This window comes from Pundamilia nyererei, unplaced genomic scaffold (genome assembly GCF_000239375.1).
Source record: "Pundamilia nyererei isolate P.nyererei 1_Seehausen unplaced genomic scaffold, PunNye1.0 scaffold00006, whole genome shotgun sequence".
Classification (NCBI taxonomy): Eukaryota; Metazoa; Chordata; class Actinopteri; order Cichliformes; family Cichlidae; genus Pundamilia; species Pundamilia nyererei.
The window spans coordinates 8145928-8169562 of NW_005187407.1; the positions used below are offsets into that span (position 1 = coordinate 8145928).

The 23635-nt window shown below is 40.7% G+C and overlaps 2 protein-coding genes across 2 annotated transcripts in view; both read right to left on the minus strand.

The window, feature by feature from the left end:
* Window positions 1-10130: 10130 nt before the first annotated feature.
* LOC102215585 (G-protein coupled receptor 98-like) lies at window positions 10131-17454 on the minus strand. Its single transcript, XM_005722375.2, has 3 exons — window positions 17275-17454; window positions 13847-14024; window positions 10131-10472 (listed from the first exon to the last, which is right to left on the minus strand). Exons 1-3 carry the CDS (start codon window positions 17428-17430, stop codon window positions 10354-10356), a joined length of 453 nt encoding a protein of 150 aa, XP_005722432.1. The 5' UTR covers window positions 17431-17454; the 3' UTR covers window positions 10131-10353.
* Window positions 17455-18183: 729 nt separating this feature from the next.
* LOC102204453 (G-protein coupled receptor 98-like) overlaps window positions 18184-23635 on the minus strand; it is a 45309-nt gene continuing 39857 nt past the window's right edge. The window contains exon 10 of the mRNA XM_005722420.2: window positions 18184-18434. Coding sequence (XP_005722477.2) covers window positions 18184-18434 — 251 coding nt within the window. The remainder of the gene's footprint in view (window positions 18435-23635) is intronic.

Consider the following 23635-nt stretch of genomic DNA (forward strand, 5'->3'; position numbering starts at 1 on the left):
TGATGAAATGTTAATGGGGTTTGAGCTGGCTCTATAATAACAAGGAACAGACCGGTGTCACAGAACAGATAAATAACCTACAAGAAGTCATGATTATTAAACTTTTCCCCTCCCTGTTGCTGCTGTTGCACAAACATATTTATGCAGTGCCCTTTCTCCCTTACAGAGAAAGAAAAGCATTGCATACCTGTCCTTGAGAGATTCAGCAGCAGCAGCAGGCAGAAAACAACAAGTAAGGCTCTCATTCTAATTATCATTTGAGATGATGTGAAATGATTGAGAGCTAAGCTAAATCTCCAGACAGAACCGTGAGGAGATGAGGGAGGATGCGGCTAAACTAATTCCTATAACTTTCTGAGATCTGTCAAACTTATGGAAGCTACTTTTCTTGTTGTGATTTATTAAGGCGGCGTATTGTATCCCAGCAAAATCCCATGATCTCAGTGGGTGCTCCTGTTAAAATAAAGATAAATCTCTGAACCAGAAACCACCACCAGAGCTGGACTATGGCTCCATGGTTCAGCTGACAGACCTCAGCCAATAGCATAAAGGGAACTAACAGCACTTACTTTTTTCTTTTTAGCCAGGCTGCCTCCTTCGTAAACATGTGGTTGCACACACACACACACACACACACACACACACACACACACACACACACACACACACACACACACACACAATTTGTTCCTTCACGGCACAAATTAACCCCTGTGGATGGTGTGATAAGTCAGTATCGCTAACTCTGTTTTTCTTGTTTTGTTTTGTAGGGTTGCCTCAGAAGTGTGGAGTTAGATATTAGATTTCTTAAAGAAAAAAAAATTGCTTCTCTGTGCTCTAACTTTTTCTTCCTATAAGAGAGAGACACACACACACTACACACACACACTCACACAAGAGTCACTTTAGGACAAGAGCAGCCTGGGCTGGTCTGCACCAGTTCCATGACTCATTTAATCATTTGGAGCGACTGCCCAGTGAAGAAAAAAAAAAACCAGGGAAAACTAAAAGGTCTCTCTCATTTCATCTGAGTCAGTTTTTGGCAACTGAATGAGCGGAGCTGCAGTAGTCATTGCTGCAGAGAGCTTCGTTTATCATGACTGTGAGCTGAGCAGACAGGCAGGAATGTGTGGCACATAAGTCTGACCTCTGATCAGGTCCCTCTCCGCTCGGCCCGTCCTGGTACCCGCGCCTGAGCGATGAGAATATCTGATACGGGTCATTTATGAGGCGAGTCGTATTGTGTTGCTGTCCAACTTTTAAAACGCCCCAACACTGTAGCCACAATCTTCACAAACCTATTTCTGTATATGTTGTGGGAGTGCAACTGGGCCAGTGCAACATGAGAAAAGGTTATGCAACAGTCTACTAGTTCAAGAGTTAAGCGTCAGGTGAACTAAACACTCACTTCGCTTGCACAGTTCGTTTGCTGACTCGTCTTATCATAGGAATGACTTGAAAGTTGCTTCTGTTCTCAGCTACGGTCAGTGAAAATCAGTGAGGTGTGTAAGTGGATGGTTGTTAGCGCTGTCACCTCACAGAAAGAAGGCTCTGGGCTTGGATCCACAGGCTGGCCGGGGCCTTTCTGTGTCGGGTTTGATTGTTCTCCCAGTTTTCTCTGGGCGCTCTGGCCTCCTCCCATGGTCTCACGAACATTTGCATGTTAGGTGTAAACTGGCCGTAGGTGTGAGTGTGAATGGTTGTCTGTCTCTTTGGGTTAAATCTGGGGTAGACTGTTGACCTGTCCACGGTGGACCGGATCTCTCGCCCTGTGACAGGAGGGGTAGGGTTATCCACTGTTATCTAAGTGGAAGAAAATTGCTTGATGGATGGCCACTGTAAGCAGACTGGGTGAAACTAACTGGGACTGCATATAAACGCCTGCAGCAACTGAGCAAAAGATTAATGAGACACACATAAGCTGAAGGGACTGAGCTGCTGAGGTAGTAAATGATTATTAAGAGACCAGCACCTTCATCTTGTAACCATGACGATATGACAATATTTAGCTTTCTGCTTACACAAACAGGAAGTGAATGAGTCGGGATGCGAATCAGAATAGTTCCGGTGGCAACAGTCTAACCAGCGGCACCAGCACCTGTTATTTTCTCATTTTATCGTTTTTATACAGTTTATATAATAAGAACAATTTACACGCAAAAAAAGAAGAACAAGATAGAAAGAAGAAAAACACATTTCTGATTAATTGTCTGCACAACAAACTGTCATCCTACCAAAATGACGCTTTGCATGAAGTTCTCTCTGTTGTTCTCAGTGCCCGCCAGCATGAAACAACAGGTGGGTGACTGCAAAAATGGTGACCCCCAAAGCATGCGGCATATAAAAAGATCGTCTTAACACGGAGCAAAACTTCCTGGTAAAGATGTTCGTGGTACCAGTCAAATATGTAACACCCACGTGACAGAGTTTGTGCTGGTTGAGCTAGAGGACAGATCTTGGACTGAGAGCGTGTCGCTGAGCGCGAGTGACAGAAACAGAGGGACATACGGGCTGAATGGGAATAATAAAAAAAGTTAACTTCTGTTCTAATTATGCCATTCCCTTTTGTAACACTAACTCCGTTGTGTAACTCGGTCAGTCGGCTTCCTCCTCAATAAACCCCTCGCGTCTTGCCCCGGCCACCGTGAATCTGACATTTCACCACTGACGGGCAACAACAAACAATATTGTTCTTGTGTGCAGTCAGAGCGTAACTGGGCTGGAGCAGCAACATGGCACGATACAGACCAGCCGGATCAAACCAGCTGAGTCTGGCTGGACACACACAGAGTTACACTGTGCCTGTCTCTCTGATGTGTGACTTCCGTTGGTTTCTAAAGGTCATTTGTCTCACACTCGGGTCACCACTAGTTTCCCTTGATGTCCCTTCATTCCTCTCTGTGCTTCTTCTCTGCTTTTCACGCAGTCTCCATCCTCTTACAGTCTAATATCAGTCAGGCGTGCCAACCTGAAAGCCCAAATTTCCCCTTATTGTATCTAGAATGTGATATTTATAGAGCTCTCACACGCTCACCGCTGAGGTCAGAAAATGCTCTTCCACCCTAGGCAAACTACAATTGCTCATTTTGGTGGAAAGGCCGTTTATCCTGATTACGTCTCGACTGCCCTGGGATGAAATTAAAAACGTAGGTGGCATCATGTGTACTTTTTCACTCCTTTGCTTCTGAAACGAGAAAAGTTGCCAACCTTATCATGTTTCTAGGCCAAAACTACAGCCAATCAGAGAGCCTCATGTGGAAGGTTTGTGCTAGTCTGGATCAAATGGAGGACTTTAATGAGCACTCGGTTTGTGAAAATGTGAGCACAGTGGCCCTGGTGAGTATGAGAGGAGTTACGAGAGTCAATGTGCTGACTTTTATATGGATGTCAACATGAATAAAAACATGCCTATGCACCCAGATCCCAGATATCGGGGCAGCCAAACAGCACAGTGAGAACAAGAGTGACATGATATGAGAGTCCAGTTGGCTGTATAAAGGCTCTGCCTTTACAACCCCTTGATGGACACGATACCATGGACACTGTTAATAATAGCTATACAATAAAAAGTGATCAGAAACAGAAGCTCTGAAGTCTCCCCCGCTCTGAGCCGCACAGCTTCTTTCAATCCGCCTGCTGTGGGAGTTTGCGGATTGGAGGTGTCGAGCCACGTCTCCTCTTTTGGCCGTTATTTTTCGGACTCCCTTAAAATACCACTTGCATTGAGCTGCTCACCAAACTAAGGATGGTTGAAGAATTTTCCAAAAAGAATGATCGTACCTTTGCTTCTTCTATTTTTGAAGGTTTTTTTTCTTTCTTGGTTTGGGTTGTTACAAAACTGCCAGCCATATAACAGGAAGCATACTGTCTCAATATTGTAAAAAAATTACTTCAGATGTTTTCTTGTGGGTTGAGATATATCAGTAAGCTTGTACTTATCTGTATATACAATTTGGCTTGCCTGACACCACTTCCCTCAGAGCTGCTGCCCTGGGCGCTTCCCATACATGCCAAATTGGAGCCAAAACTTTAAAGAATCACAAACAGACTGCTTGGTATGGTCGAGACGTGCTAGATTAATTTATTATCAGTCAAATACAGTTCTTGTCAGCCTTTTAGCTTGTTAGCTCATCGATTTTACTCCTGATTCCTTCTCCCTGCTGGCTTTTAAGATACTCACTGCAGAATTTTGGTGAGGCAATTACACAACTTTTAGGTACAGTTAGAGTTATCCATCCATCACTATTATGTCAGCAAACTGAGTAAAGCATTTCATAACGTTTCATTACAAGTTTCATGTATCCAAGAGCTTAATGTTGTGTCTAGAAGATAAAGATTGATAGTGATTTTGTTGCCATATCTTCTGATGTTGATGTGGGCTGTGCTCTGTGGCTTGCTAATATTTGAAATGATTAAATACTCTAAGTTTAAAAAAAAAAAATCCTTCGAAACGAATCTACAAAACATTGCCACTGAATCCTTTTATTGTAATGTACTGCAAATCTTATATAAAGGCAGTCTAGTTACTTCAAGACTCGGCTGGAGAAGGTCAAAGTCTTCATCCAGGCGCCCAAGAATAAACACATACTCAAAGTTTTCAATCTCTGTGACACTGCTGGCACGGATGAGGCCACCGGATATCCTCCAGGAGCGGTTGATGATGTCAGAAACACCAGTGCCATAGTGTTGAGTGCCATGTAATTGACGGTACATGACAAGATGGTTTAAGTCACTTCGGCTTGTTGATGAACAGAAAGAGAATCATGTTCTGATCTCGTTAAGGAAAAGGTCATTATTTTCCATCCTGCAAGCGTGCACGCATCCATGCGAACTGATGCAAGTGCTTGTTTGACTCCTATCCTCATTGAGCTCATTGTCCGTTTCCTCCCACGGACACATGCTGAGATGGATAGATAGTTTAAACATATGCAAACACGTGTGCTACAAGATCAGCGTGTCCTCGAGAGACGTGTTTGCGTTCAGCCTTGTGTGACTAACCGTGTGTCTTCTCTCCTTAAATGCAACTTTCTGTCGATGAGAAACTTCCGCTGACTCTGTTCTCTCCCTGTTTATCCTCTGTGGTGTGTTTCAGGGAAGGCTGACAGGAGCATGGGGAATGTGGTGGGAGAACAAGCCCCATGTGCGTAATACACAGATTCACACATGATTAGTAACGGCATAAATCATCTGCAGCTGAACTTGTCTGGATTTTGAGGCTAGGGATGCAGGCAGTTGTGCTGGCTCTGCGTCTTTTCTGCCGAAAACTGAAAAAGGGTCTGAGTTGAATATTTTAGATCCTCTTATTATGAAGAGAAAACTTATGTTAACTCCTCTGCTTCTTAACTTGATCCCATGTTGACTGCCTCACCTCTATAATCAACTTGCACAACTTTCAAATTACCTCTAAGCGAGTTATTGATTATCCAACAGACATCACTATTGATCGAATTACACCTAAGACACAATATCTTAGGGATGCTTACAGCGATTAGATGTAATCTGACACTTGCACAGTTGTGGTAGACACTTTAATTACCCTGTGGAATATGAGTTTTCCCTGCATGAACCTTAAATAATGACACAGCAGGTCATTTTAAGGGTAAAACCGGTGGCACAGGTCGACTTTGTGTGTTTTTTACTCCTCCACCGACTTCTCCTTTCACTCTCCCCACACACTCCCCAGAACAGAGAATCTACTGTGAGGCTTTACTGTATGGGTGGGACTGGGTCATTATCCTATTGAAGTCTGATCTCAGGTGTTGCATGTACCAGTAAAATGTCAGACTCGATTATTCTCACCTGAACACCATACTTGTTCAGAGACCACAAAAGTGAGGAAACACGTGATGACGTTGACGTTTATCGTGTAGCGAAAAGAACAAAGAAAAGAGGTTAAAAACTGAAAGATCATGTTTCAGAAGCTTAAACCCTTCTCACTGAAATTAAAGATTACTGTTATTCCTAAGGACCGTTGCCATAACAAACGTTCATCATTCAGAGCATGTAAATACACACCACGCCATGTCCTATTGTCTGGTGATATAACTGTCTTTTCTTCAGAAGGATATTGTGATATAGACTGTAGACAAAGGATGAATACACTCACTCTGATGTCGCTCACTGGTTTGTGGAGTTGCATTTACGCAGCTTCATGAAGTCACCATCAATTTTTTTTTTTACACACAGAATTGACCATATTTAGAGGATGGGGTGGGGTGGTTAGCAGGTAAAGCTCACAAGCCTGTTTAGCGAGGTGGATCCATACACTGCATCACATAGACACGCATGCCTGCTGATTAGTGCTAACAAATTCAAGAATTTCACTCACTATTACTGGGTTACAGATAAGTGTGCCAAGTGTTGGCAGGAGGGATCCTTGTTTTCACGTTGTGTGTGCCAAATTCTGATCGTACCTGAATGCTGCATCAGAAATTGAGAAGCATATAAACATTGTAATTCATACTAAAGTTGAATTAACTATCAATTTACCATTTAATAAAGTTGATTACAAAGCATCATCCAAAACTTCCTCAATTCCTCACGTACAAGGTCTCGAATAACGAGACAACATCTTATCTCAAAGCTCTCATAGTACCATACCAGCCCAATAGAGCTCTTTGCTGTCAGAGTGCTGGCTTGCCTGTGGTTCCTACAGTATTTAAAAGTAGAATGGGAGGCAGAGCCTTCAGGTTTCAGGTCCCGCTTCAGTGGAACCATCTCACAGTTTGGATTCAGGAGACAGACACCTTCTCTACTCTTAAGATTAGGCTGAAAACTTTCCTTTTTACTCTATGTGTTTATACACCTCTCTGCATCTAATCATTAATTATTTTTAAACTCTGGGTTTCTTCTACAGTGTGTCTTTAGCCCTGTCTCCCTCCCATCAGGCCCAATCAAATGGCGCCTTTCCCTGAGGCTGGTTGTGCCAGAGGTTTCTGCCAGTTAACAGGGAGTTTCTCCTTCCCACTGTCACCAAGTGTTTGCTTATAGGGCATTGTCTGATTTTTGGGGTCTTCTTTGTAATTTTGTCTAATATTGTAGGGTCTTTACCTTGCAATATAAAGCACCTTGTGTCACGGCGAGTGAGAGGAGCCGTGTGGAGGAGGAAAAGGAGGATCCACACGCAGGCAGTCGTGAAGGTGTAAAAGGTGATTTATTGAACACAAAAGGAGAGGCAAACGGCAACACGGAGAACTAAACTATACTGGGAAACAACTAAAACTACAAAGCACAAACCAGAATGAGCAGAGGAGAGGAGAATGATGATGGACAGCAGGGAGAACACACGGGTGAGACATGGTAGATACACAGACGGACCAGCAACAACAATGATGGAAGACATGACTTAAATACACAGAGAACCACAGGGGAATTACACACAGGTGGTGGACACAGCTGGGAATAATCAACAAGACGAGACAAAGGTAAAACTGAACACACTCACATGAGATGCAGACCTTCACAATAAAACAGGAAACAAAACACACTTTACTAAGACACAGACTAGACAGAGACAGACTTGAAATGACATATGAAACTAAACCCACATCTTAAACCCAGATAAACAGAAACATGGAACTCTAATAATAGACATAAACATTACCATAACACGACAAGAGAACAAGAACACAATCCCTGATGCAAACATAAATCAAAACACAATAAACTCAAAATACTGGGTCCAACGGACCCAGAACCGTGACACCTTGAAATGAATGTTGTTGTGATTTAGCACCATATACATAAAACTGAATCTGAATCTGCATTAACTGTATTAAAAATACAATAGGAACCAATAGGTGCCAACACCAAAAACATTGCCAGTAGGTCCAGTTCAGTGACACATTAGCTGCCTGCTTCTTCCATCTGCTATGCTGTAAACATGTGTAATGCATCTATATGTTATGTTAACATGGGAACTTGCCAACAGACTCACTTTCAGAGCAAGCCTCATGTGGCCATGTGTGGAATTGCAATTTTCTGCTGCCAGTGGCTTCATATTCCAGTGCAGGAAATTACCGATTGGTACCGTGAAAGGCAGTTTTCTCCAGTTGTGACAGACCTTCCTTTGAGGATGCGGTGACTCACTGAGAGCTAAAGTCCCGATTCACCACTGGGGCATACATAGAGACAGACTGCAAGCGATCTGTGAATCAGCTGTTGCCTAGTTATCTGCTATCTAAAGACCAGAGGCTCAGGGGTGAGAAGAGACCAAGGACTCCAACATAAACATGTTTGTCTGCAGTCTGGCTGGTGGGTTGGGACATCATGCTGTCTGCTGTGGCTGTTTAATTACTTCCCACCCCCCAGTTAAGCTCTGCTCATCTAATCTCAGACTCTGTGAAGCAGGCTTCTGGCAGCAAACTTATTACTTTTTATGGGGCACCAAATCAGCGCCTTACGAATCTGAAAATGTCTTGAGACATCCTGTGCTCAGGAACAAGCAACTCCACACTAACACATTTAATCAGCCTGAGCCTGAGCTACGGTTTTATGTCTAAAATCAGCACATGTAATCATATATTTAAAAATACTACAAAATATGCCATGTGCACTGGGACTGGAGTTACATCAGTTAGTATTTGTTGTAGCCTCCATAGCCCTAACATGCTCTTTCATGTTTTGCTCACACTCCACCTCTCCAAGTATCACGAAATGTGGTAATCTTTGCATCTCTCTTGATGTTGCTAACAGGCAAACAATGCAGCTTACAGGACATATAATGGAAATATGTCATGTCAAATGTAAGCCAGGCAGCAATAATGCATGAATGGGTTGCATGTTAGACGCTTCCCTTAGAAGGGGGGGGAAACAATAAAACAGGCCGAAGGAAATGTAGATGACAATTAAAAGTTAACGGCACTATTACAGACTCAGCTGCTGCGGGAGAAAGCGATCCCCCAGAGCCGCTGCCATTAAACTGCAGAGTACCATCTTGTTAAATGAAGCAATGACTTTTTTGCTCATTACAACGTGTTCCTTCAAATCCCACGAGTAAAGCCTCTCACTAATGTGAGAGGATCAATCTAAAGCACACGCCATGGGAAGAAAAGCAAAAAACTGAAAAAGCAATCAATAATAAAAATATTGTCTTTCAAGTGAAAACGTCTGAGAAAACTTTTCCACCCATCATTATTGGAAACATTTGTTCAATTCTTCTCCCTCTGGGTCAAAATGCCACGAGGTTTCCAGCCATGCCATCTCGCTCCAACAAGGAAAGCTCTACCAGCAGATATCATTTATAGATACCACAGTCGCTTCCTGAATAAGGTAAACTATTTCATCAACACCAAGCTATCAGTTACTGTCAGGGTGGGACTTTATCTGGGAAGCTCATTAAGGTCAAAAGATGCACACTTCTTATTGCTGAAGCTCTCCTCTTATCAGCTGGGATCATGGCCACAATCAAGCTCCACCCATCCTGGAAGTTGTAATGAAGAAGGTGGATTGATGATTGTCACATTGTTCAAAATCCAAGCGTGTCTGCTGTCTCTTCTTTGTTTCCTCTTGCGAATCTCACACTTGTGCACTCCTATTTTGCAGTAACAGTAACAGTCTCTTGTGCTGCCAACTTCCAGGAGCTAGGTTTAAACGTTGGGCTAATGAAGGACAAAAAAAGATTAAAAGGCAGAGCGAAGGTCAGGTAGATGACGGTTTCCAAGAAGTTGCCTGAATGTGGAGTATGTCTTTGTAGATTTACACTCACTGACTCTTTAGGGAGTATAGTTAGCACATTAGATTCAAATGTGACTGAATAGCTTGCATAGCTCAACCGTTACAGTACTGTGGATATTTGCTGCCTCATATTTTCACACACTCATTCTTCACTCAGAGCAGATACAAGCAGATCTCCCGAAGGTGTGGGATGAGTTTGTGAAATTCCTGCAGGGAGTTACATAATGACACAAATCCTTCCTTGTGAGAGTGTGACCTCTGGGACCCCATAGTGAAAGACCCGCTCACTGGGAGCAAGCTGTCTCTTAGTGTTAAGTTATGAGACGTAAAAATGAAATCAGAACATGCAAATACAATTCATGTGGTACATTATTTATTGACAAAGTTACACAATCTACATTCTCTATCTTTGCCTAGGTCTCTACAGAAAAACAAAACAAAACAAAATATACATTCAGAAACAAGAGCGTTTAAAAAATAAATTTAGTAAAACATTTATTCGTATTTGTGAACACATGTACAGTAAAAATCCCATACAGTGTCAAACATCTATATGAAAACCATCTATTCAAAAACTGTTTTAGTGCAAAGGATTTTACAATATAAAAATACTGTCTTGTAATCTTTATTTGTGATATGAAAAACAGAGGGACGTAGGATCTGTGTGAGGTATGAAGGTTAGAGGTGTGTGTCGGCGATGGGGATACGCCGAAGCTCAACTATCTGGGAGTTGGTTACGCTCCCTCCGTCGTGGCTTCCTGGTATGGACTCGTTATCGCTGACATTAAGGCCGGTCCCTAAAAAGAAACAAAAAAACATTGCATTTTTATCAAAAATATGATACGTTGTATTTTTTTATACATTCTATTCTGCAGTATATTCACGTGCATTTTTCTTCTTATAGCGCTTAGTAAGTTGGACCACCTAATACCCACTATAATCGGTCCTTATAGAGCAAATGATCTATATTGCTCTATTATGAAATCATCCCTGCATGTCATGAACTCTGGGATATCAAGTCTGATCAGTCATGGTAATGAGACGTGAAGGGGACAGGCTAACATGCTTGGACTGGAGGCAGGTAGAGAAACAAAATAATTCATTATATGTTAATGGGTAAACCAGGTAACTGCATGTTGGTAAAACATAATCAAAAATATGTTAAACACATGCTTTTTAAAAATGCAAAACTGGACTTGTTTTTTATAAACGCTTGGGCTGCTACAGATTTGATCTGAATAAAAAACATCATCAGACTTGTTCTTTTGTGCTTTGGTGACTTCTGGATGCTTTCAGCTTGACATACTTGAGAAGAGTTGGATAATGAGCGCCAACGTTGCTGGATTTGCACTGAAACTCACCCAGCGATCATTGCAAAATAAGATCCTTCAAACCTCCATCCTATGCCGTGTTAATGATCAGCTCTAAGTTGTACAAAACAGCACTGGGCGCAGGTGCCGAGATAAGAGCGTGCACCTCGATATGTGCTTAATGGTTCACGATCAAACAAAGTGCGAAGACCCAGATTACTGCAATACTTGCTGACCCCTGTCAGCTGGAACCCTATTATGTAATTATAATAGGAAAATTATCTTTACTGCTGACTGAGTGCTTGAGATTAGCCCAGGTTATAAGTTCAGCACGGCTGGTACGAGCAAAGAGAAGGTCAGGGGAAGTATGAAATGAAAGAGTGTCCTTTGTGACTGGTGGAGCAAAAAATGATAATTTAATGACAGAGTTGAGATGTAAACAGATAACATCAGCGCAGTATCGAGTTTCACGAAAACATCTTTTAACAGAAGTTTCAGATTTACGCTTCATTTTGCACACAGCAAAGATCAACTACAGGAACTTTTAGTTACCTTTATTTTCTTGAGGCCATGCCAAAGATCTGGATAGAGCCAAACACTTTGACTTAATTAAACCTTGCAAACTTCCCTCCTTACCACACTGAATAATATGACAGATTACTTCATAGCGCTGAGTTTGCTGTGGGGACCAATAAATTCCCTGGCATGTCTCTTGCATCCCGGAGGTTATTCAAAGTCAAACATCACAACAAATCAGGACAGCAGGTACTCTTCGAGAAACAGAGAGAGTGAAATGGAGAGTGACAGAGACACAGTGGCTCTGCTTCACCCTGTCACCACACAAACAATAAGAAGATAAGAACCTCTCTCTCTGTCTAAGTTTTTAACTTTCACATAAATGCATTTATCAACATGCCTGCTGTTAATTTGACTCTCCACAGCTACAAGTTTTGCTTTTAAGGGGTTTCTTCAGTATAGTGGAGCCTGGTGTGGTTTTCGAGACTGAAAAGTCAGGTATTGTATGACCCAAACAGAACAAGCTTTCTCACAAAGTCAGATAAAGCTGCAGGACTGTAGCTTGCAATGCCGTGAAAGCTGCCAAAAGCCTGGCTTGTTGAAGAACTGTTAATGATTACTGTACTTCCTCTGAAAACTATTTCTCTTTCCCTGAACCCCAAGAGATTACCTGTGAAATTCAGTGTGACCTGCCACAGTCCCATTAACTTTGGAGTCTTATCAGGTTGGTCTATCTCGACTATGTATTTCTTATCCCTTCCAGAGTAATCGCAATTTTAGAGGACCAGCCACTTATTCTTTCCATGACGTGACACCAAAGCTGTGAGAGATATTCTTGCTGCTGCAATAGTTAGCTGCTCATCAAGAGTCCTCGTTATAGGTTGGGAATAACAATGACTGACGATGAGCTGAAACAGTAGGTTTTTTACCCGTTAAATGGGTAACATTAACCTAGTTTGCTGACATATTGGCATCCCATTTTGTAATGTCTTTTATATTACTGAGATTTAACACTAGCGGCTGACTGCATGATGTACAGGTAAGACTTACAAAAGCATCTAATACAATATTAACTATACAAATACTCTTTTGTATGTTTCAGGCACGACTTTCAGACTGTCTGCAGCGGATGACCTTGATTTCAGACGTGTGGAAACGGCTCATTCGGACACTGTGAAGCAAAGTCTCAATGATTTGAATAGTGTCTGTGTGTTTACATGAGCTGGTTGTGTATTGATGAGCAGGCTAGGCCCTCGGTTCATTAAACATGGATGGCAATAGAGGAAAAATGACAGCTGAGAGACTTAAGGTCAACAAATGAATGACAAAGCAGAAGTGATACTGCTGGATTAATGGATGCATTAGGCACTGTTAGATGCTTTATGTATGTACAGGGTATAATAATCACAAACACATGCACACACATATACACACAGACACTCAAACACACCACACACACTGTGGCATTTAATCACAGGCTGATTTTTATCATCTCTCGTTCTCTGTTATCGTTCAATCTAAATTTTAGGAAGTCATAACATCTTTTTCTGCTTTTAGGCTACGGTCACACTCGGGGAAAGAAATGATTGGCTACTGTTGCACAACCAAAATTACAGCGACTGTGTGCAATCAACTTCTGATCTCTATGCCTTTGAAATGGTTGCTTCAAAGATGTGGACCAGGTCTGAGTATGCTTGCAGTCAGACGCCATCTCCAAACTGACTTTGATGCATCAAGATGGTGATAAAACAGGGATATAATGGCAATAAGGTGGAGTCAGTGCTATCAGTTTTAGACTAAACTGGGTCAAACTGGGTCAATCTGTTTTTGAAAAACAAAACAAAACATCAGAACATCAGAAATGCAATGCTGAACCGGGCCCAGAGCTGGACTTAGGCAGAATCTACGCATCAGGTGTGACTCTGTCAGCCACAGACTGGACCAAATGTAAACAGATGGTAATTTATAATTTATAAACTTATAAACACATAGATGTAAGCAACTGCAGGTTGGGGGTGCTGCATGCTTGGCCTCTGGCAAACTAGTTGGTAGAGCTACCTGCAAGCACTCCCGGACATCAAAAAACTGGATCCAATCACTTCCCAGCCATTAATTTTATCCTGGTCACACAGAGGCTGTTGTCCTGTTTTTACTGTAGTCTGACTGAGACCTACCACACAACTGGTGAAATTGGATTTATTTCTCAAGCATACTGTGTTTGTCCTTTTATGTCAAAATATTTAGTGCAGCAAAAACACCCAAAGGAATATTCAGTATCAAATTGTGTTTCTGACACTTGCTTCCTGTGTAATCTGTTGAAAGGTATGTAGTATAGTTCTCCTCACCTGTTTTTAAGGCAAATATGAGGTCGTCAAACTCCTGTGAATCCTCATCTGCAGTGACCAGGTTGGTGTTGATGAAGCCTCCCTCGGTGGTGTACGTCTCCATCACAGGACTGGGCTTAAACACACTGCTGGGCTGAATGCTAGGCCGCAGTGACGTTCGCTCCCAGTCTGCTGAAACCTGATAGATAAATGTGTATTTAAATAGACAAGCCCAAAAATCACCAAATATAACATAGAGTCCAAATAAGTTGGGATGCTGTGAAAATGCAAATAAAAACAGAAAGAAATAATTAGAAATTCTCAAAAATGGATATTTTATTCTTACTAAACATATTAAATGTTTAAACTGAGAAACTGTACAATTGGGTGATTTTTGAACACACACATAAAAACAACAACCTAACTGAGGAGACCAGTAGCTGGACCTTTGAGAGAGGAGTGTTGTCCCACTCTTGCTGCTCAACAGTCCTGGATCTATTTTGTCACAGTTTTCCTTTTATTGATGCTTTAAATGTTTTCAGCTGGTGAAAGGTTTGGACTGCAGGCAGGCAAGTTCAGCACCTGCACTCTTCTACTATGAAGCCATGTTGTAATACAGTGCACACACTAATACAGTGTACTACAATGCAGTTTAGCATTGTCTTGGTGAAATAGGACTAACTTGAACATCTGGATGGAAGCATTAAAACCTGTATATACCTTTCAGCATTGTTGGTGCCTTTCTAGATACAAATGCCAAATCCACAGGCAATGCTGCATCCCAATACCATCAGAGAAGCAGAGTTTCCAGTGGGTGTTGACAAAAAGCCGGATGGTTCCTCTCCTCTTTATTCTGGAGGATGCAGTGTCCGTGTTTTCCCAAAAGAATTTCCATTCGTCCGACCATTTGTTTTCCATGTTGCCTCAGTCCATTTTAAATGAGTTTTAGCCCAGACAAGAGGACACCATTTCTAGATCATGCTCACATATTCTTCTTTATGATAGAGTTTTAACCTGCATTTGTGAATGGCACAGTGAACTGTGTTCACAGAAAATGATTAGTGGAACCGTTCCTGAGCCCAGGGCAGGGATTGCAGGGATTTCCATGACAGAATAAGACCTTCTTTTTAATGAAGTGTTGCCCGAGGGCCCAAAAATCACAAGAATCCAGTATTGATTTTTGGCCTTTTCTCTCATGGACAGAAATCCCTCCAGATTGATGATGAGACATCAACATCTTTTTCAGCAATTACCTGCAATACCTTAACCCTCTCGAGGCAGGCGTTGCAGATTTGCAACAGTTAAAAACTAACAACCTGATTACCCCACATACATATTTTATGAGCTTTTTTTTACTCAGAACTGCAGGACTTGGTTGTGCATTAGTAACTAAAACTTAATTTGAGCCTGAGAGGGTTAAACAGCTTTTTTTTTGCAGATTGGTGAACATCTTTAATTCTGAGAAACTCTGCCTCTCTAAGATGCTCCTTTTATACCCAGTCATTTCACAGACCTGTGGTCAGTTAACCTTATTAGCTGCAAATTGTTCCTCCGGGTGTTTCTGTTTAGTACCACTTACATTTCCAGATTTTTGTAGCGCCTATCTCATCTTTGAAGATATATTCCTGCAATCAAAGTCAAGTCGAGCTAATATTATGCCTAAAATGATACATTTTCTCAGTTTTCTAAGTTTGATATGGTTTCCGTAGTGTTTTGTGAATAAAATATGGGTTTATGAAAGTTTATGAGCTGTAAAAAAACATGAATCTTTAACGTAACAAACACACACAAAAAAAACCAAAAACAGGATAAACTGAGGTCAAACATATACTTGCATATGCAAACAGTAATCATGACTGTGATGAATTTGGGTTATGTAGAGTGCATGGTGTCAAAGCACCCCAAAGAATTAAAGTCATCCCACAGGGTCAGAGTGGGTGCAAGGGGTGAAAGTGAGGTCAGTGTAGAGTTTCTTACTGAATCATACTAACGGCTATACAAATGGCATCTTGTCTGTGTATATAGAGGGTTTTTTCAAGATGAATGTCCGTGCATTAACACAACAAATCACAGAAGTTACTAGAAAGAACAAAAGAAATGCAAAAGAGAGGAACCAGAAGATATCTCTTTTATTTTGACCTCAAGAACCAGATTATTCCATTATCTCATCGTGTTTTCTGTTGTATTAATTCATTATGAATGTCTCATCTGTTCATGGACGTGCATAAACGTGGGTACGTGTTGTACAAGCTTCTCAGGCTTGCTGTTACCAGTACAGAGTGTACGGGTGAGGTGAATTAAGCACCACCAGGCACTTCAAATCTGTCACATCCACTTTGAAGGGCTGTAGTGATTAGATGAGGCCAATATGCTAGTCACCACCTGCAATATGTGTTCTTATACTTGTTACCTACTTTTTTTCCTTTTCTAATTTCCTTTCAAGCGGTCCATTTCTCTCAGACACACACACACACAAAATCCAGAATCTACCCCTAGTGCTGCTTTTCTCAGGGGTCTCTAACTGCACCTTTCTTTCTTGGGCTGTAACCAAATCTTTAAGAGGCGAGAGTGTGCTCTCATGAATAAAACAAGATTACTGGATTCCTACGTGTGGAGAGAGAGATCGAGAGAGAGAAAGGGAGGGTGGATTTCCCAGGGGAAAAGAAGCCCCCCCCCACAACACCGACCCGCCACCCTTGTTTTTTTTTTCTCTGTCCTTCCCTCACACCAGCTCAGTCCTTATAGGGTATTCTCCAGAGTACGACTGGCAGAATTAGTGTAGCAGTGTGTTTGCGTAAAGCATGTTTTCTGTGCTTGCAAGCAATGCGCAAGTCTAACAGAAGGGTCACAAAACAAGTTGATGGGGCTGTTAGCAGGAGAATCAGTCTGAAAAATCTAAGTGAATCAGTATGAATGTGCTAGAAATGTAAACTAGACAACGGCGAACAGGCAAACGAGCCGTGGGAATCAGAGTTAAAGAAGAATAAGCAGAAATAAGCAGAAATAAGCAGAAAGTTTAGTCTTAAAAACTAAATTTCACAGTAGTTTGACACAGAAGTTCCTCAAAACAAATGATTACTCTATCACGTAATCCATGGTTGTCACTATGGTTTCTTCTCGTCATCACCACATCTGCCATTCAAATGCAAGATACACATTTCTAACAAACTCAACCACAAACTGTAATGGATGTGTGGTCAGAATAGGAGTTAAAGTTATCATCAGACCTCAACAGTCTGGATGGGGAACAAAATCTTTTCTTTTCATGCCTGAAATGAGGATTTCTTAATCAGTAAGTCAAATACAAATGTGAAAAGTCCAGGCATCAGAGATTAGGCAACACATGCACGATAACTGCTGTAAATCTGTGTAACCAACTATTCCCATATGTCAGCCTTTGATTGCATAAGCGTGTCAATGTAATGACAATGTAAGCTCTGTATGTGTACCTCTTCCATGGCACTGATGAGATTTTGAGTTGATTTGCTGATGTCGCCTCCCACAGGGGTGGGTCCCATTCCCTGGTACATAGAATCCGGCCCATCCTGTCCACTCATCTCAACTGTGTAACTTGCTTTAGTTGGCCAACACAGCTGGTTGTGCATGATGAAGTACACAGCAAACACATACAAGCCCTGTAGAGAAAGCAGTGGGGGAAATAATTCAACATTAGGAATAAGTTATGGCTCTGCTCTTCAGTATGATTAATCTGAAATCTGTAATACTGCCGGCTCAATCAATCTGCAGTGGCAGGCTTGGAGGGTAAAAGAACCAAACGATCCAAAAAAGTGCGTCACAAATTCATTAGACCACCTATCATAAAAGCAAAAAGACATAAATATTTTAGAAATTTTGTCAAAAGATAAAAAATTATATAGCTATTCCTTAAACCCATTTTCTAAGAACACTCACAAAATACTCATCAAACAAACCTAATTTTCTATTCAAGAATGCAAGTAAATAACTGTACTTTTGGAGCTTAATTAAAAATAATAATGTGCTTTACTATTCTTTCCAACTGTTTTGTAAAATAATAAAATTATGAATGAATAATAAAATTAAATAGATTTTAGCATAAAATATCGTTTGGATTAAAGAGCTTGCACATAACTGGTGGATTAACCATTACAGAGACATAAAAAATGATTTCAGTAATTACCAGAACTGTTGATTTAGATCAGCTGTGGCTTAAACCTCACACTCAGTGGTAGTCTAATAGATTTGTTAAGCTCTGTACATATTACATAAACATATGTGATATTAAATAATACTATACTCATTATTATTTTTGTGCAGCGTGTTGCTGTTGCATTCCGAATTAAACTTCTTTCACTTCTTTCAGCATGATTACTGAAGCATTACTTCACCACTGGGGCAGTGACATCATTGGCATACTGGTATTTCTGCCTCCTCCACTTCTTCATCATTACCATTATCTGCTTGGTCAACAGCACCAGGATGCGAATTACCCCAAAACACCAGGGCGTCAAATACCACAAATCCAGCCCATATTTCACAACACCCATCATCGGGCGATGATGGCAGCCACAGAGACGGAACGCACAAGAGCGCAAACCACAAGCGTGTGTGAATACAGGCCAACACGGATCTATTAAAGACGTTTACACATGGGGAGAGAAAGTACGTTTTTGGACAACATGGAAGAAAATAATGAATACAGTAATAAAATATGTTTAGGCAAAACCTGACGGACTGATTGTTTCATTGATAAAACCAAATGTAAACACTTTGCTTTTTTGTGAAAATAAATATCAATCTGTCAGTGTGTGTGTGTGTGTGCGCGCAACTCCCCAACTTATTCAAATCCTTAAATCAAACTTTGTGACATAAGGTTCGTGTCTGTAATTAAGCTTCAACTTTCCTGGCAGAGCAATCAACGTTACTCATCTTGAGTTTATTGACAGAACGGGATTATAAGCAGCCTGGATGGCCACAGTAAACATTAATAGGAAGAGAGCAGGAACAGTAAATCAGAACTGTGTCTTTATGGGGGCACTATAAAACTGGAATATCCAGATTATGAGAAGGAAAGAAAGCCTGTTTATAAGCTCACTGGAGACCTTGCAGGTTAAAAACAGTGCAGTATACTCCGCTGTTTTCTGACACAGTGACTTAAACAGATTGGTGAATCGTACACTGTGTTCCCATAAATTAGTGTGCCTTGTAGGTAATTGTGCATGAATTGCAAAATGAGAGCTTTAAACCATGTCCTTTAGTAAATGGAACACTTCATGGCTAGAAGCTATGTTGAGGGATATGTAAAGTCATAATGATGTTATGACCTTATATTTGGACATATATATTTGGAAGAAGGTAATTAGTCTTCCTTTGTGTGTTCACATGTAACATGGAACAGAAAGCAGCCAGGTGTGTATTCATATCTGGGTGTGTATGTCTTTATCCATGAGCATTTCTCCATTACAACAGCACTGTGGGTGATTAGCACAGATCATTAGCAAGCTGTGTGGCCTGAGGAACAGGCTTAACAGCCATAGGTAAGTTATGTAAGTGTTCCCTGATCGCTGAGTCCATGTCTTTGGAGATCGAAGGCAAAGTCCAAAAGAGGACACTAAGGACGGGAAGGTGTTGAGGGATGTGAAACGGACCGTGAGAAGGAGCATTTGATTGTGTTGGATACAACCCTGTTTAAAATCATTTGGGGTGCTGAGCAAAATGTACATATGAAAGCAATGATTTGCATGATTGAAATCATAATGATCCTGACATTTAAAGAAGACAAAGACAACATGGACAACAACAACTCTTTAGATTGAAATATTTTCCCTTTCTTAGGTGGAGGATTTAAGCTGCTCAACAGTTTGGTGCTCTCTTCACTGCAGTGTTGTTTCATAATGTGCCAGCTTTTTTTCAATAGGTAACAGACCTGGACTGCAGGCAGGCTATTTTACAAAAGGGCCACGCTGTTGTAATACAAATGTAGTTTGGTGGTGTCTTGTTGAAAGAAAACAGTTGCTGGATGGTAGCAGACATTAAGAGTTCCTTCAGATACTGGTAACTTATTCATGCTAGGTGCACTAACACCCTCATGCTGGCTTTTGAAATGTGTGCTGATAACAAAGTTGATGGTCCCTTTGTGTTCATCCTGGAGGAAGTGCAGGCATTCACAAAAAGAATCTCACATCACTGCCATTTGTGCCATTTTTGGCTTTCTCCTTTGTGTACAGAGATACACAAAGGATCTTACATTTCAGAGATGACAAAATCCTCAAATTCTTTTTAATTTCATATTTAGAAAGTTTATTCTCAATTTTTCAAATGATTTGCAGGGTTTATTTAAGCTGCTTCTCTTTTATGGTCTGTTTCCTAACATTTTCAAAACATGTCGCCCGCATCAACCTTAAAATGAATCAAATCAAAAACAATAAAATCTCATAGTTTGACATGTTGCCTTTGTGCTACTTTAAATTAATTATGGTGTTTAAATAATTTGCAAAGTTTTGAGTACAATTTTACACAGCATTCTGTTTTGTGGGTTTTTAAGTAGGGCGTTTAAAAGTGACAACAGCAACGAGCTAAAGAAATGTACTGCTTGTCAGGGGTAAGACAAAGGGCAAGATGATAAAATTAGAAAACTGAGATAATTAAAAAATAGCTCTCGAGTTTTCTGACTTCTTTCAAAGTGATTAAATATACTAAACTGCATCAACTGCAAAAAGTGCTGTGTCCGCAGATTTTTCTGTGCTTTCTGTGCTAAAAGAAAAAGAGCTGTTTGACCGAAACCCTAAATACTTCCAGGCTTCACACGGCTAATTGCCTACCGCCTTCTTTTCCATAAAAATATACACATATCCTGTGTCCTATTTTTAGCCAGTGCCAAGGCTGAATGCGCAAGTGGGGGTTGAATTGAATTGTAATGAAGCATGGTCCTGCTTCACAGCTGTGAGGCTTCTGACAGCACGGATACAGTGACGTAGTGTTTATCGGTACATCGAACGTGCAGGAGGAGATAATGAGGGGTTGTGCTGTTGTGATTTGATTATTGTCTTCTATTTCAGCATGATGTGACTGACAGCTGTATTATGTAAAAGGATGGATCAAAGGCTTGTAGAGAGAAAAGAAAACCCTGTGGCCTGTTGGCTAAAAAGTCACATTTTCCACAGTATAACTGCAAACATGTGATGTGTTTCACAGCTTGATTTTAACAGATACCCGGCTGGCAACAAGAGGTTGTTTTTACAGCACCTAACCAAAGAGCAATGTGGGCTCTGCAGCAGACACTTGTGCACAGCTGTAACATCTGCAGCTGTTTAATGGTGTTCAGTAATCAGCAGTTAACATCAACAACACCAATGAGGTAAATATGGAAAATTCTCCTAATGGAAAATTCACGGCATGAAGGAAACAAAAAACAAAAAAACAAGTGTACTTGACTTTGCAGCAGAGATGCACAGCCTAACAAATTCCAAGCTCATGGCATTGAAAACCTATGGGAAGGATAAGATGTTCAAAAATGCACAGGAATAATAATACTGGGAGAATAAGGCAGTCCTGTAGCACCGTGTCCTGAAAAATATCTCAGTTTAATTTCTTTAGTTAACCTAAAAATATTCCATATGGGTTTGAGTTCACAAAATCATGAAACAAAAGTAAGATTACTCTAGTTACCAAGTCATATCTGTTAAGAAATGTGACAATCATCATATTTTGTTAAATCTTGCTGTTCGAGTGTTCATGACAGAGAGTAAGTATCACAGTTGCTTTCTTTAAACTTTACTTTCTTTTTTCGATTTAGTCCCTAATGGAAGTTCTGCAGTGACACAAAATGATCAATGAGTCCTCTCACAGCAACGCTTTTCCTCCATCACCGCTAAACAAATTAAATGTGCTTTAAAAAATACACATAACCCAAATCTTGCATACAAATAAATATGATAACAGCCATGCTTCGTACATGGTTACAGCATCCTGACCTTTCTTTAGTGGTGCTTTGTAGAAAGTGGGTCAGATGAGTTTGTTTATGGCTAATCAATATCCTTGGACACAATGTACCTTTGGGACCCTTACCCGTTCCACTTTGATAAATCCCTACTTCTGGTACTTTTGGTGCAGACCCCAGAGGCTGCTGTTTTAGCTGGAACTTTGTATGAGGCACGGCTGAAAATCAATTGCAGCAGTTCTTTTTTTTCCAGATGATACAAAGTTTGATAGAACTTGTCCTATCTGAAGTTAAAGTTAAGCTACATTTAAGTTGCTGAAATACAAATAGGGTAGCAAGAAGCTCTTTTTAGCTGTTACTGTACGTCGCCACCAAAAAGCCCAAAAGTCCTCATTTAGAGAGCAAAAGTGTTATCAAACTACTAGTCATCTGCCAATTAGCGTAAAGAGGAGATTTTTTTGTACTATTGTGTGGGTGGATGTATGTTTGTGTGACAGCAGTGCTAAGAACTTTGATACCTCAGGGGCCTAATGAGGGGGCCCAAGAACAAATCAAAGTATTTAGAGAGGAAACAAAGGCTTTTAGTCTGAAATGTTTCTAAGTGAGAGGATTTTTACCCAGGTTAAAAGAAACACAAGCAGAACTGAGGAAATGTATTTAAAAACTTTGCATGTAAATTAACAATCACAAGTTAATTTTAAATAAAATCAAACTAGCTATGTGATGTCACAGGGATGGACAAAGTATTGCTGGTCATGAAGAAGTGTCGAGTGCGACAAAGACCATTGCTGCTGACATCACTTCACTTCAGTCACTGGACTAACAGGAGATGTTTACTTATGCTAAGCGCTGTTGTCTTTAGCATGTAGATGCTACATATCAACATTGGTTGTCACAGACCTCTTGTGGCACATGTTACAGGCACATGGTGGTCTACCCGATCACTGCAAACATTTAGGGACTAGATAAGACAGAAAACAATCAATTGTGCAAAACTAAGCACAACTGATCCAGAAAGCTTCGTGGGCATCTTCTTAAAAAAACACATTATGCATTAAACACTTCTACAAAACTAAATCTTTGCGCCAGAAAATGTATGATTTAGTAGGTTAAGTAAAATTGACAGAAGACAATTTAAAGACAAGTAATAAAGCTACTGATATGAATGAGCCACAGCTAAATCCTTAGTAACCAGAAGACAAAAGTTTTTAAAAAAATGTCTCAGTTACATGAGTAAGCATGTGTTTCCCTCACTAAGGACATAACTGAAGGCAGAAAAATCCACAAAAACTTGCACAATGTGTTCCAGAGTTCATGATGATATTGTTGCACAGGTTTTATATTTGATCATTAATGACAGTCCTCATTTTGTCCAGTTTCTTTTGAACAGGTGGAAATTGGTTATAGGGACTATATTTTTATTAAGCCTCTAGATTGAAGCCCAGCATCTACACTTCCCATCCTTATGTCTTTTTTTGGAATCTGTAGTGGCGTGAAGCAGAGGCATGCTTGTGAAAATGATCTCACTGTGCAAATATTTAAATATGTACTGGACTGCATTTAGTGGTAGAGTAATCTATCTTGCATTTGAAATATCTTTACTTAGCTACACTGACATCTGAAATACAGAACTGAGAGAAACAGAGGGAGTAAATAAACTGTAAAAAGATGCAAACAAAGGGACCAAGAAAAGACAAAAATAAAGTGGAGAGAAGGACAAACATAGCAGTGAGAGGCGTTGGTGAGACATGACACAGTGATAACCCTGCCTCTCTCTCTCCACACCTGAGGCACTTCTTACTCAGATACATCAAAGCTGGCCTTCAAAGTGAATGGACTTCCCTTCATCATACCTCTCCACACACACACACACACACACACACACACACACA

Coding starts and splice junctions, on each gene's coding strand:
- LOC102215585 (XM_005722375.2), bottom strand. CDS start 17,430: ATGCACAACCAGCTGTGTTGGCCAACTAAAGCAAGTTACACAGTTGAG. Junction 14,025..17,274: donor TCATCAGTGCCATGGAAGAG/GTACACATACAG, acceptor TTTATCTATCAG/GTTTCAGCAGACTGGGAGCG. Junction 10,473..13,846: donor CATATTTGCCTTAAAAACAG/GTGAGGAGAACT, acceptor GTTTCTTTTTAG/GGACCGGCCTTAATGTCAGC.